Source organism: Ambystoma mexicanum, chromosome 13 (genome assembly GCF_040938575.1).
Source record: "Ambystoma mexicanum isolate Mex_15411 chromosome 13, UKY_AmexF1_1, whole genome shotgun sequence".
NCBI lineage: Eukaryota > Metazoa > Chordata > Amphibia > Caudata > Ambystomatidae > Ambystoma > Ambystoma mexicanum.
Window position 1 is genome coordinate 367,902,735 of NC_090938.1, and position 15,628 is coordinate 367,918,362.

At 45.0% G+C, this 15,628-nt stretch overlaps 1 protein-coding gene across 1 annotated transcript in view; it reads left to right on the forward strand.

Annotated features, from left to right (window-relative positions):
* Positions 1–2,861: 2,861 nt before the first annotated feature.
* Positions 2,862–15,628, forward strand: part of OR6J1 (olfactory receptor family 6 subfamily J member 1) — a 41,786-nt gene continuing 29,019 nt past the window's right edge. Inside the window, exon 1 of the mRNA XM_069632776.1 lies at positions 2,862–2,889. Coding sequence (XP_069488877.1) covers positions 2,862–2,889 — 28 coding nt within the window. The remainder of the gene's footprint in view (positions 2,890–15,628) is intronic.

Sequence of the window (15,628 nt, forward strand, 5' to 3'; positions counted from 1 at the left end):
GAGTTCCTGCTCCCCTTGTTCTCTCATGTGGAAATGAGTCCTCCGATGCTGTACAGCCTTCGGCTGTACTGTTTCGTCAATGTGCAGCCGGATGGTTTTGCCCTTCAAGCAGCCTATTCCATCTTGCAGCTTGGGGTATTGACTTAGCATTTTCTCCACCACTTCGGCCTCATCAATGTGGCAGATGAATTTGACCACTCCCAGATCTTCTGCGGCGTCTCCACTCAGGAGGCTTTCGATTCCTGCCTTTACGACGTATACCTTCGACCACAGTCTGTTTTCGCCGTGCTCTAGCGTGGTGCGGAACCTGCTCATGACTGGTAGGGGCTTCCGGCTGCCGTAGGCATACAACAGCGTATCCGTGCTTTTCAGGACTGGTTGAGGCTTCAGAGTATGAAATATGCTTGTGGACATCACGTTCACCGAAGCGCCGGTGTCAATGGTCATGAGAATGCACAGGTCTTGGACAGTGACCATGCACTTGCGCCTTCGGACAGATTTTCTTTGTGTTTCTTGGCCTTGGCTTAATGCGGACACAAGGTATATTTTTCTTCCTTTCTTCTCGTTGTCCTTACTGGGATCTTGCTGCCCTGTCGAGATATCATCCCCTTCTTCCTCTGTGGAAGAGTTGGCCACTGCGACCCTCCTTGCACTGGCCTGCTTCTTTTTCTTGGTCGCGTTTTTGTCTGACATGTTCTGTGGGGGCTGCGTGGAGGCGCCCGATGATCTGCACACCTTTGCATAATGATCCTTCCTCCCGCAGGCGCCGCAGGTGGTGCCTTGCGCAGGACAGTTGCGGCGGCCATGTCGTGGGCCACCACATCAGACACACTCTGTGGGCCCAGGAATGTGCGGTTGCCACCTGTTCTGGCCATAGCCCCCACTGTATTCATCCCTCGAGGATTGTTTGTTGGTGATCTGGGCCACCATGGCTGTGTTGAGGACCGGTTGCAGTCTGTGCAGAGTGGCCTCCATGTTGGCCGCTCTGGTGTGGGCTAGTTCCCTTTGTCGTCCTAATTCAAGGATTCGTTGCAGGGGGATGCCTCTCTCGCTGAGAATTAGGCGCCTTAGTTTTTCTGAGTGTATGCCGTTAATGATTTGCCTCCTGATCTCCCTCTCAACATTGGTGAACTTGCAGGACATGGCCAATTTTCTTAACCGAGTGTGGTAGGCGTCCAGGGTCTCCTCTGCTGCCTGTATGGTGGTGCAGAATATGAAAGTCTCATAGTCCAGGTTCAGTTGGGGGAGAAAATGAGCTGTGAGGGCATCTTTTGCGTTTTGGTACGCATCTTGGCCATCGGCCACATCCAAGGAGTTGAAAATGCGCAGTACCTCGTCACCCACACTGAGGAGTAGGTGCGCCTTCATCTTCCTGGCCGACGTCACATCTTTGCACTCCATCGCCATCTCGAATTTCTGGATCCACAGCTGCCATCTGGGTCCACTCGAAGATGGGTTGGTAAAGGGGTCAAATGGCTGGACCAGTGTCGATGAGCCTCCTTGTGAGCGAGGCTGTGGGGACGTCAACGATAGGTTAGCCGCAATTCTGGATGGCGTGGTGGGCCCAGGGGTGGACGTGCCGGCCGCCATGCCGACGTGTACCTGTTCAGTGCTGTCGTGATCTCTTCAGGCAACCACTAGCGCGGTGAAGTTGGGCCTTCCCTGGAGGTGCCTTGGTGTCCAAACGCTGTATCGACGAGTTCAGGTGTTGGTTTTTCCATGTGGTTTGTTTGTTTGTTTGTTTGTTTAGCATTTATTATGCGCACCGGACCCTGGGGTATAAGGGCGCAGAAAGTAAGAAGATGTACAGCTTGGAGCATAAATTACGGGTTACAGTACATGTTACAGATAATTACCAGTTACAGATGCGAGTTTACAAATACAAGTTTACAATCATATGGTACAGATGCTGTGTAGCAGACAGGCGTAAGCATTTTCATATATTCATTTGGCAGTAGCTGTCGTCAGCCAGTTAATTACAATTTGCCTGAATTTGGAAAAAGAATGTTCTAGCCTCGCGGTAGTAGGTAATTCGTTCCACAATTGAGCAGCTTTGACCGGGAAGCTAGCTCCGCCTATGGTGGTCAGTTTAAAACAAGGTACTTGGAGGCGATTGGTGTAAGCAAGTCTGGTTTGTCTTGTGGAGTGTGATCTGGTGAATCTGTCCTTAAGGTATTGTGGGGCTTTGTTGTGTAGAGATTTGTATGTGAGGGATGCAGTTTTAAGTCTGATTTTCTCATGGGTGGAAAGCCATTTGTATTTCCTTCTTGTTTCTGTAATGTGTTCTCTCCTGCGGATGTTCAATGCTGCTCGGAGGGCCTTGTTTTGCTGTATCTGGATTTTGTTGATGATGGATTTAGTGGCTCCTATGTACAGTGCGTTGCAATAATCTTGTTTAGAGATGATAAGGGCTCTGGCTAGTGTTAGACAACTGTGCTGGGATAGGAATTGTTTTCCTGCTCTAATGAGCTTACATGTGTAGGCTGTTGAGGAAGCTAGGGAATTTACCTGTTTGGAGAATGATAAGGCAGAATCAAGGTAGAGCCCTAATGTTTTGACTTCTTTAGCAACTTGTATGCAGTTCCCATCTATAATAAAGGAGGAGTAATTTGTACTTAGTTTATTGATGAGGGGTGCTGTGCCTAGGATAAGAAGCTCGGTTTTATCATCGTTCAGGCATAATCCATGGGTTGCCATCCATGCCTGAACGATGCTGTATATTTTGTTCACCAGTGCTAGGTCTTTTTCGTAAACCCCCGTGAGTGGGAGGAGGATCTGGGTATCGTCAGCGTAGTTGGTATACGTGAAACCCAGATGGTCCAAATCATCAAACAGGGGCTTAGTGAATATGCCACGTCGTGATGGGGCCCCTGGTGTGCGATACCAGATGTGAGATGGCGTCACTCCACCCAGTCATCACTTGTAGGGCGAGTGATGATGAGAAGATTGAAGGAGAGAAAAAAATATATATATTTTTTTATTTTTATTTTTTTTTTGGGGTGGGTCACGTGTGCGATTTCCCCCCCCACCGGGTGTCCAAAAATTTGGCCGCGATGGCTGCAGGCCATCTAGACGCCGTGAACGTCGAGCGCGTGTTTGTCCTCGTTCCACCTCGTCGCTATTGTTATGTCCCAGCCCTCGGCGTGCGCGCACAAGGACTGGAGGAGTAAGCTAGGCCGCACGGCCTGTGGCGCAGCGCCAGCGGGAGCCCAAATAACTCGCACGCACACACGGGTGGATGGTCTGCCCCGGAACTGCCTCCCGAGCGCGGGGGTGGGGCTTTTATTCAGCACGCCCTGCGTAGCGGGACGCAGGGCGGAACATAACAACAAGGAGGTGTAATTTCAAACGTATTTGTTCGAGATTTAAAGCCTTAGTTTTCAAACTAAAGATCTATAATCTAAATTAAACAGCACGGGTGAGTGCGATGAACCCGAGGGACCCCCCCCCCCCCCCCACTCCCCTCCCAGTCACTGGGAATGAGAGGAAAAAGTGTGGGGTACGACTGCATTGATACTTCTGTCAGAGAGAAAACCTTTCAGGAACATACGAAGTTGATAGTTGAGGGGGTCGAATGCCACTGAAAAGTCTACTAATGCGAAGGAAGCCATACTGACGCCATCTTGGGCTGTACCAAGGAGACTAGAAGAAGGGCTATCTCTGATGCTGTATCTCTAGTGGCACAAACCCTGTCTGGGAGGCAAAAGCACATGGGTGAAAAGGGTTGCATCTACCCTGTGACCACTTTATTAAGCAGTTTGGAAGTCCATAAAAGAAGTGCCCTTTGATTGATTGATTGATTGATTGATATTTTTTCTATCGCGCTCGTACACAAGTGTTACTTGGCTATTAATGACAAATGGGTTTTCCAGCTCGGAGAAAGTGCAACACTGCGATGGCAAGCACAGTAGAACAACCTGGCGTTATTGTTTGAGTTATTCTTGTTGTTAAAGATTCCACAGCTTCAGAACATTAACTGCCTCCATGGGATACCAAGGGGATATCTTCTGCAGGTTAATGAGCAATGTCTGTTTACACCGGACGCTCGCATTTTTCATGACACTGGAAGAGCCCATCATATATTACATGAGGGGTGGATGGTACTTGCTAAATTCCATAGCAATTTCAATACCCAAGGATCCTTGAGACCAGGCAGTGTCCCTCTCTAAAAACAGGCAAATGCCCACAACATAAAAAAGGGAACAAGAATACTCCCAACAAAAACAAGGAACCAGTGGGCAATGATGGTGCTGCCCCCTGCCCCCTGCCCAGGAAGCTACACGGAATGCAGTGCTACTAGGTATACATTCTGGATTACAAAAGGTTACCTGTTTCAGTATTAAAATATACTTTTTTATGCCTGAAAAATACCTCCATTGGAAAGGGCAATACGCCTTTTTACTCCCTAAAAATAATTATGCTCCCAGATTTTAAAAATAGGAAGTAAAATACTCCCACTTCAAAATCTTAACAAGTGTCCGGCCCAAGACAAGCCTCCATAGTCCCTTTCTTTCGAGCGAGCCGTTGTTTGAAAGAGAAAAGGGCTCAAAACGCGGCACCCATGGTGCTCACAAGTCTATGGTGTTTTGAGTACTGTGGTAATGGCAGAAATGTGGAATATCACTTGTTTTAAAAACACTACCTAATTGTAAGTGATATATGTACCACCTGGGGGACTTCGACAGTACTGCAAGGGGTGAATATGAGTGATGTATGCCATGCAATAAGAAGTTTCTGTGTCCCACGTGCCAGAAGTATCCCATGCTGTCCTAACTGATAATGAGGTGATATTGTCTAAAACACTACATCTTTCTATTGTTAACACCACGCTCATAATGAGACCCTAAGAGTTTAACGGTCCACTTCCGACATTAAAGATGGTAGGTGAGCCCTGGCTAGCAGTAGAATTGCTGTGATGGGAAAGCTTGACTAGCAGCAGAGGTGTGGCGGCAGAGCTTGGCTAGCAGTGAGAGTGACTAGCTGAAAAAGTGTGGTGGCAGCGCTTATCTAGCAGTGCAAGGGCTCTGGTGGAGCCTGACAAGTGTATATGTGGTGGAAGGGTGGCGGCGGAGCTTGGCTAGCAGTGAGAGTGACTAGCTGAAAAAGTGTGGTGGCAGCGCTTATCTAGCAGTGCAAGGGCTCTGGTGGAGCCTGACAAGTGTATATGTGGTGGAAGGGTGGCGGCGGAGCTTGGCTAGCAGTGAGAGTGACTAGCTGAAGAAGTGTGGTGGCAGCACTTATCTAGCAGTGCAAGGGCTCTGCTGGAGCCTGACAAGTGTATATGTGGTGGAAGGGTGGTGGCGGCGCTTGGCTAGCAGTGAGAGTGACTAGCTGACAAAGTGTGGTGGCAGCGCTTATCTAGCAGTGCAAGGGCTCTGGTGGAGCCTGACAAGTGTATATGTGGTGGAAGGGTGGTGGCGGAGCTTGGCTAGCAGTGAGAGTGACTAGCTGAAGAAGTGTGGTGGCAGCGCTTATCTAGCAGTGCAAGGTCCCTGGTGGAGCCTGACAAGTGTATATGTGGTGGAAGGGTGGCGGCGGAGCTTGGCTAGCAGTGAGAGTGACTAGCTGAAGAAGTGTGGTGGCAGCGCTTATCTAGCAGTGCAAGGGCTCTGGTGGAGCCTGACAAGTGTATATGTGGTGGAAGGGTGGTGGCGGAGCTTGGCTAGCAGTGAGAGTGACTAGCTGAAGAAGTGTGGTGGCAGCGCTTATCTAGCAGTGCAAGGGCTCTGGTGGAGCCTGACAAGTGTATATGTGGTGGAAGGGTGGTGGCAGAGCTTGGCTAGCAGTGAGAGTGACTAGCTGAAGAAGTGTGGTGGCAGCGCTTATCTAGCAGTGCAAGGGCCCTGGAGGAGCCTGACAAGTGTATATGTGGTGGAAGGGTGGTGGCGGAGCTTGGCTAGCAGTGAGAGTGACTAGCTGAAAAAGTGTGGTGGCAGCGCTTATCTAGCAGTGCAAGGGCTCTGGTGGAGCCTGACAAGTGTATATGTGGTGGAAGGGTGGTGGCGGAGCTTGACTAGCAGCAGAAGTGGTGTGTTGGAGCTGGACTAGCAGTGAAAGTGCTCGATGGTGCCTGACTTGTGGTGAACGTGTGGTGGCAGAGCCTGGCTAGAAGCAGAAGTGTGGTGGCAGAGCTTGACTAGCGGTGAAAGTTTTGTGGTGGATGCATTGAACTTTGTAGATGAAGAACAGTTTCAAAACCTCACTGAGATGTGCTGATGGGTAACACTGGCAGAGCTGGATCACGGTCTGCTAAGTGCCTCCAAAACTCAAAAGAATCAAGTGCGTGTTCAGGAAATTTGGCATTCTTTCTGTGAACTGGGCCTTCTGTGTAATCCCAAAGCAGAACATCTTTTACTCGTTTCTCTATCAAACCTTATAGAAGCATTATTATGAATTTGGTTGTAAATATATATTTTGTTTTGTTGGTCATTTGTATGGCGCCTATATACAAGCGTTCCAGGTGCCACAAGACAGGAAGGTGGGCTGGGGGCATGCGGGGTGATAGACGTGGGGGCAGGGGTTGATTTGGAAAAGGGAATCATAAGCGTAGAACAAAAAACGGTTATATTGTCCTTGTGACAATCATACCGTTCAAGTGCTTGAGAAGGTGGTAAGTGCAGGGGGTAGAGGGAGAAGTGCAGGAGCGGGGTGCCCCAGGGAAGGGGGTTGGGAAGGCCTGTGGAGGTCAAGATGGCAAGTGCCAGGGGGGAAAGTGGGGAAGGGAGGATGAGTGCGGTGGGCAGGGTGGACCAAATTGGACTAGTCTGAGAAAGGGAGCCCGAGGGCATGTGCTGGCAAGTGATGGCAAAGGATGCTGGGGGACTGGTGGCGGTTGGTCTGGCCCCTGTAAAACTCTGAAGGGACCAGTCCCCAGTTGTAGCAGCAGAGGGGGTGTTAGCACAGGAGGGGGAGAGGGAAGGAAGAGGAGAAAAGGGAAGTCTTGAGAAGTTTCTGGAACTTTAGAAGATATGACAGAAATTTCTCCGGGCGGAATAACCACTACCGCCAATGTGTGAAGTGGAATTTCTGCCATATAACGAGACTTTGGCTTTGGAAGAATTGGCCTGGCATTAACGGTAATTCTGGCTGGCTGAATTACAGCCAAACCACCTTACTGAGCGATACATCTACCACCTTTTTACTGGATTTACTGTTATTGACAGCTGTATTTGGAGGAATGACCATTGGTAGTCTTTGAGCCCCTATCTCTTTCAAAGAATGGCTCGCTTGAAAGAAAGTGACTGTGGAGAATCGTCTCAGGCAGAACCCCTGATAAGTCAGAGAACGATACTTCCTATTTGTTAAAGTCGGGGGGGGGGGGGATTTATTTTTCCGGTGTAAAAAGGCTAATTCACATTTCCAATGGGGGTATGTTTCAGTCAACTAAAAACTCTATTTTACAGAGAAGGTGTTGTGATCCGGAAGGTGCACCTAGTAGTACATGCACACTGAAAGTAGTGATATGCATCTCCCCCCTAGGACAACCCTCTGCGGGTGTCACTGATGCGGAAAACATTGGCAGAATTACCGCCAGCCAAAAAAAGCATAATTACAAAGATGGGAAGCTTAGTGCAGCCTCTTTAGTAAACTTGATCCTTTGCAAATCACCCATTTCCTGGTGCTATCCAAGGGAGAAAGCAAAAGGGCCTGAAATAAAGGTGCAGGAGTCCAAATTCACTGAGGATGAGCTCATCTACTGGCAGATGAGGTCGTGGCTCTTGAAGATTTGCTCTTTGACGGGTAAATTCGAAAAACAACACATCTGAGGGAAATAACTCAAAATTAATTTCATTTGTTTAAATAATTGTCTTTGGAATTTATATATTTATATATTCGTTTCTTGATTTATTTTTTGCTATTAACCTTGGCGATGCATTATTTAATTGATTTTGAATCAAATGAAATGTTATTCTTTTGTTTTTTTAACTTTATTACTTTAATCTTTTTAAATGTTTTATTTATTGTATGAAGAATTGTTGTACTTGATTTGTATAGTGTAAAGGTCACATTTTGACCAGAGACACTTAATAAAAAATGTTTTAAAAAACACATCTGGGAAATACTGCCATCTAGATTGAAGCGCGAGATAAGGTGTTGGTAGTTTGGCTGGTGCCGCGGGAGCCCAGAGACAGTAAAAAGAGTTGGAAAAAACAGAAGGACATGATCTACACTCTCACCACAAGAGGGCGACAGCACCCCAAACTGACCCCCAGGGATGAGCCCATCACTTGCATCCTGTACATGGCTAGCCTGGAGGGTGTTGGTGGCACTGAAATCAGAGCTGGCAGCCAATCAGACCGCACTGAGTAGATAAGTGTCCATTTGCCAATGACAAATCACATACTGTATAGCAATGTATGGTTCCTAGTGATAGCCTTGACATCCAAAGCATCGAATGCAAAAGCCTCGAAAAAAATGCATCGATTTTTCTTTTTTTTTTTAATGGGGGGGACCTCCCCAACCCCTGTTTTTTTACCCCTTAAAACCCATTTTAATTAAAAAAAAAACTTAACCTAGAAAAACAAATGCATTTTTTCGAGGCTTTTGCATTCAATGCTTTGTATTCAAGGGAATCACTGGATACCCAATGCATACATTCAGGCAATGGCAACAGACATGCACAATGAACTACACCAATATAATAGACCCAGTAATGAGGTCACAAGACAGGACACATCCTGAAAACAGGACAGACCTTGAGAAACGGCACATTGTCAATGTAGCAAAAGACGGTCATATAGATTGTGCCCCCTGTATCCTGGAATGCCCCCAAATGATCCCCCTCATCGTCTCGCACACAAACAAGCACGCAGCCGCAAGGCATGATGGACCATGACCACCATTTCAGAAATCTTATGAGCCCAACAGACATATTCTCGGTATATGTCATCTATGCATAGACTTACAACTTGTATGCCAAACATATATAATTCTGGTTCAAATACGCTGTTGTTACCCATCAATCAGGGGTCATACCATGGTGAGTACCACCACACCTCTCGGAATCACCTACCACTTTCGGGTAGACCATATGCATTAAGAAGTCTTTGAGTAAGTCCAAGGAGATACAATAAGGGGGGGGGGGGTTGACCTGTAAAACTCCACTAACTAGTTAAAGAGTGTTGAATGTAGATGGACATACCAGGATTATACTAGCACAAACTACAGAAGGATCATGCTTGTACTATTCATTGTAAAACCTATACACATTTTAGTAATGGTCTTGGATGCCAGACAGTTTTGTAGGTGATTATCACAGAGCATATATGATATGTGGAAACTTAGTGTTGACATATAAACATACATGATTTCAAGACTCGTAACAAAACATAAAAGCAGGATCAACCAATTATAATACCTCTAATAAACGGAGTAACAAAGTCCTAAGTGTCTTATGAAGAATAAGACCACCTTCGAAACCACCACTCTAAGCTCGCCAAATAGCAAACAAGCCCATATATATTACATAGCTTGATGTAGCAATCCACATTTCTTTTACAACTCTGGTATTCCACAGGATGGAGCTAATTCATGCAATTGGTGATTCTCTCAACTGTTATGGTCTACATCAGTATCTGCGTCCTAAAGACAACATGTTTAGTTTCTCTTTGGCATTAACAGAACTTCTTCAATGGGACTGAAAAAATGGGGAAGAAATGTTAGATACTGTAATATGCATAGGAGTACATTAATAAACCATCTTATTGCGGGGCGGTGGCTAGGAGGGGCTCTAGAGGAGGTTCCACCCTTAGAAGAATAATTATTTTGCCCAACACAGTGTAATTGGAACAATCTTTGACCTATATAAAGCAGGCTAACTTCAATGGCTCCTGGAGTTGCCTCAATCCAATTATTTTAGAGGAATCTCCTGAGACACAGAGACAGCCAGGGGCGTTGCTAGGGGGGGCTAAGGGGGCTATAGCCCCTGATCTTTTGGCTGCAGCCCCGGATAGAATATCAGGAGCTACTGCCAAAAGACTAGCTAGCCCCCAGTCCCAACAGTTCCGACATCAGCTTAGCCCCGGGTCTTTTCCAGACCTAGCAACTCCCCTGAGAGACACAATATAAAAGAAACCTCTAAGTAGTCTTGTGGAGTTTTCAGAAGAGAAGTATTTTTACGTGTGTTGTTTTAGGAATTTACATATGTGATTAAGAGTGAAATACTAACCTAGCATGGTGATTTATTCCCCATCAATTACGTTCTGTAGTTAGCCTCCTTCTGGGACAATAACATGTATTTTACTAAATTACAAACGAAGGTAAGATTGTGGAGTCAAGTAAAACCCCATTAATGGGGAGGTAGGAACAAGGGGATGGACAAGATGTCCCAATAAATCACATACCGGTATAGTATGAAGCCACAGTTACGATGGGCATTGGAGTAGTAAGATCAGGAAGAGTCCTTTGCAACACCTTGTTGCTAGTATTTAAAACATGCCAGCGAAAGTTTCCGGGACAATGCAGCCCATCATCACGTGAGTGTGACATCACCTCTTTCCTCTGTTTGACAACATGTTTGAATGTAGTAAATAGTCTAGTATGGTAAGATTACGCATGCATGATGTTGTTGAATTAAGTGTTAATGAATTCCTGGAAATATTATGTGAAATATAGTTATTATCTGCAGTTGTGTAGAAAGTACTTGTAGTATGAAGGATTATCTTATCCATGAATATTAGTGGGTACATTTAAATCTTATGAGTTGAAAAACGTTTGTAAAAAATGACTCTCTGTGTACCAAACCAATGTAATATTAAATGCTCAATGTTGGCCATGTATCTATGTGCCGGAAGAGATATGTGGTATGCTACAAGTGATTAGCTAATGCAATATATGCAAGACACGTAGGGCACGTTCATCACTGCTATGCTGATCAGAATTAGTGACTAGACATTTTATTGGATTTGCTCCAGACCCTCATTTAAACCTCTACGTAGCTTGTGATCAGAAAAATAATTCTCTTTTCAAAACCAAGGAGATTTTGCTCGCTGTTGATCTCTGCTTATGTGTGACTTTTTTAGTACTGTCCATCTAATATTGTCTGTGTGGTTATTTTCTTGGTAATGACGCCCCTTGGTGCAATCAGTACATTGTTGCATATATAGCTACAATGTTCACAAATACGTGTTTTCTACTTGTGGGTTGTTTTTCCAATATACATGTGCCATATACTCAGCAGCTCACGGTGCTTTCCATGGCATCTTGAGGATGCAAATAGGCAAAGGGAACTATGCTCCCCAAGACCGTCTGCGCACCGTTCCTACGTGCGCATCACAACACACAGACCAACACATGGCCATGTGCGGCAGGAGTCAGCACGCAGCATCCCAGAAGCCGAGGATCATGCGTAAGCTACAATGGAACGGGGAACCAGTGCTTCTCATTTGTTCTATGAAGTATGTGTGAGTAGCAGCTGTGTTTTGAGGTACTTCTGAGTTTTGATTCAGGCTTTTGTGACACCTGGAATATCGTCTTTTTGATTATCTCTTGGATTGTGATTTTGTACCTCTGTGGACCAGCATAGCTTTCAAGGTCTTTGGTTCGGTAATTGGACTGTGTTGGATTTATCCCATGGTTGGATTATTATGGAACCCTTCTTTTTCCTGGATTGACTACAAACAAGACTACTTTGGAACTTTACATAGTGGAACCCTGTTTAGAAACAAACTCTCTTGGAACTTTTTACTCTCCCTGTACCTCGTTCCTATTGTTCGTCCTCGTGCCTTGCAAGTTGGCTTTCCTGGCTTTATGGTTTTTTGCTCCTTTCCCGTATCGTTGACCTACTGATCAGGTAAGCCAAGTCCTTGGGTGCAGGGGTACATAGCTTCTGGGAACGATTATACACTGTTTTCCTTGTTGTTTCTTTCTTTTCAGCCTCATGGAAAGCCAGGCAGCTTTCTGACCTTTCACACCAGTTACTCTCCGACCCCAGCGGGTCCGTGGTGTGGAAGGTTTTATTATCTTCCTGGGTTTCCAACCAGTCAGTTTGTTACCTGCAGGGTAAAACATGACCACCTGAGATTGCAGGGCCAAAATGAAGCAAAGATGACCTTTGCTGTATTGCAATTGGACAGGCAGAACTGTTTCCATAGGTGCCCCAAACTCAGATCTACCTCTTTGGTTCCATCAGTATACAGACCATGTTCCACTTGGTGAATGACAGGTTATAGGTGGTAAATGAAATACAAGCCTTAGAGTTTATGGGGCGGGTAGAGCTTCTCTGGTAATATCAATTCTCTAACAAGTTTGTCCCAAATGGAGGTACTCTTTTTGAATGCAAATACTGGTGGTGGTAAGGAACGGTTCCCGCTATCCACATGCCAGTGCCATTTGATTATCTTTTTGATCCGTCATGATTTTGTGAATAATGTGCAGATAAATACCAATGAGTTTTTGTTTCTTCTTTTCTCTCTGTTAAAACAACTTCCTATTATAAGTTGAAACTCTTTTGTTGGACTGTTTTCCAAGTTTTTGGGGATATCCCCATCCGATTAATTTCCCTGAGAGAATTGCAGCTTCTTTTCTGTTGTCTGATTTTTTGGTACTATTCCTATATAGACATAGAAACTGTCTATATGGTACATTGTCTTTCAGGCTCTCAGGGTGGAGAAAGTCGTAGCTCAGAAGGATTTCCTTATCGCTTCATTTTTTGGTATGCTCTCACATCTAAAATATGTGCTTTCTTCTAAATAGTGATGTCTAGGAAGTTGATTTCTGTATCATTTGCAGAGCACGTGAACCTAGAGTTTGTATCAAGATTATTGATCCACACCCGGAATGCAGTCACATTTTTCCAAAGTATGAAGATATCCTCAATATACCTTTTCCATGTGTGGAGTTGTGTGAGAAAAAGAATGGTGTCATTATAAAGTCTGTGTCAAATTTTTGTACATAAAGGTTGAGTCCTATCCCTGTACCTCCTATTCGGTGATAGAATTTGATGTTGAATTGAAAATAATTCTTGCTTAGGGCAGTTTGAGTGCACCATATGATAAACTCCTTTGTTGCCTTCCTAGGCAGTTTGCTATTAAGTAGTTCCAACACTATCTTGATTTTCTACTGTCTGGAATCATGCAATATATTAACAAAATACCATTAAAACATTCTAATTACTGCTAATGTCCTTCTCTGTCAAAACAGGTAAAAATCATTCTGTGAATAATGAACACTTAGTGCAATGGGTTGCAAGTGATTTAAAATACAGAGTGGGCATGGCCAAAGGCCATGACTGGTAGTCTGGTAGTGTTTTAAAATGGACAGCGGGCACAGCTAAAGGCCCTGCACACTGTCCATGGCCAAAGGCCATGGCTAGTGGTCTGGTAGTGTTGTAAAATATACAGTGGCGCGGCCAAAGGCCGAAGACCATGGCTTGTGATCTGGTAGTGTTTTAAAATGGACAGTGGGCATGGCTGAAGGCCATGGCCTTCAGTCTGGTAGTGTTCTAAAATATAGAGTGGGCACAGCCAAAGGCCATAGCCCATGGCCAATGGTGCGGAAAACATCTATGGAATAACAAAACTCTTGAAATTCAAGGAAAAAACTTTAGTTGCAGGGACATTAAGGTGAGAACTTAATGCAAAAAAAGCCCTGAAATTCAGCTAAAGCCACCTTTAATGTGCTAAAATACACATGTGGATAACTCTAGCCTACTTGTACTCTCCTTCACAGTAGATCCGCTAAACATTAAAAAAGGAATTGCGTTGTTACCAAAACCCTTATTGCCACAATCCTATATTAGATGTCAATAAGATTTACTCTATATAAAAATCTCAACAATGCAAATGTAAGAGACGATGACCTACCCTTATTAATGTGCTCTTACAAAGAGTCCCTAAAAACATATTCAGTGTTATCTACGAATTGTCCAAATATACACAATCATAAATTAATCAATACGCCTCACTCTAACACTAGATGTTTTAAACTTTCTTGCGAAGTCAGATAAAAGCGACAGGTCACATTAACGGGTCGGTCCGCTCCCCTCTGCTAATGTTTTCTCTAGTCTTTAATAGGTTAAGTCTAAACCTCATTAATGGGCGTTCTGCCCTTGTTTCAGACTTACTGGAGAACCATTATGCAGAGGTAATTATACTGAGGGATTTTAATAGTTAATGACTGGCCGAGCAGCAAAACAAACTGCAACATAAACAGTTAAACCCAACATGACAAATGTATAATCCAAACAGCCAGTGTAACAAGCGATACCAAATTTACCAGTAGTACAAACAACAACACTTCCTTTATTCTTACACAGAACATATAGACAGAAATTACATTACATGATTGACTTTATCATTGTTTTAGGTTTGTTGAGAACATATGCGAAAATATTAAACACTGAACATTAATCATTCGGCTTCGATGATGAGCTGTGCCAGCGCTTTCCACATTCGGATCGTGCTGCACTGCTACGGGGAAGAGGAGGTCATGGGAAAATGCAGGGGTGCACTGCTCTGCTCTGCTATACCAGAGCAGAGCACAGTGGTGCTCTGTGACAGATTTTCCGCAGGCCACTACCCAATCACACCACTGAGTTTGGCATTAACAGGTGTGCCAATGCTTCTTAACAGCACCATCAGTATGATGAGGACCTAATGTAGTCGGCCGGCGGTGATGGTCAATGGCAGCCCCAGAAAAACTTCTGCGCAGTCCTGACCAGAGATCACAGCACCATTTCTGTGTTGGCCAAGATAAGGCCCCCTCGGCCAGCTTCAGTTTGCTGGAAAAAAGGGGTCAGACAGCCGGTTGGTAAATCAAGCTTCATGTATTTATATTGCAAATACACAGCATACAGAGTTATCAGCAGGCAAACACAGCATGCAAGTGTTCAGGCAGCCGGCACAAGGAGCTCTCTCCCCCGTGCCCCCAACCTACTGCAGGTTTTTATAGCATATCACAGGAAAACACTAATATTTCTGTACTATCATAATGAGGGTGTTACTTGGCGCGACATTACAGACAGTTGGCAAGAACTGTCGACATCTTCCTTGTGACACAGCCCTGCAGGGACATTGTGTTTTATTATGAATAAGCAGCATTCGCAGAAACCCCTCTGATATATCCCATATATGGGGCTAATGCTAAACTTGTAGAGAATAAGCGGAAGGGAAGGTCTACGTGTTCTCTGGCCTAGGAGGGGTTTGCGCCTGTCCAGGATGTCGAGAAGAGGAGGCCCAGGGAGGCTGAGATAGGTGACATGGAATGTCTGAGGCCTAATTGTATGAGAGAGGCCAATAGCATTGCATAACATAGCATAGAAAACCTGCACATCATAGCAATCCTGCACATCATAGCATAGCATAGCAATCCTGCACATCATAGCATAGCAATCCTGCCACATCAACGCCTTCCTCATACGGACTAAGGACGATTTCATGAGATGATATGGTAAGGTCCTCACATGTTTCCACATACCAATTCCTACCCCCCTTTAAATGTTCCCTACATTTTTCAAATAGGGAATTTGTGGGTGATTGTGTCTGTTTCTTTACATGAGAGACGTTTCAACGTAAGTCTCATATTCGCTGAAGGTGTCCCCAGCTCAAAATGGATAATTGACATGGGGGGCAAGTTCATTTCTCCATATGAAACCCTCAAGGGATGAAAGGACCAAGTTGAATAGGAAATG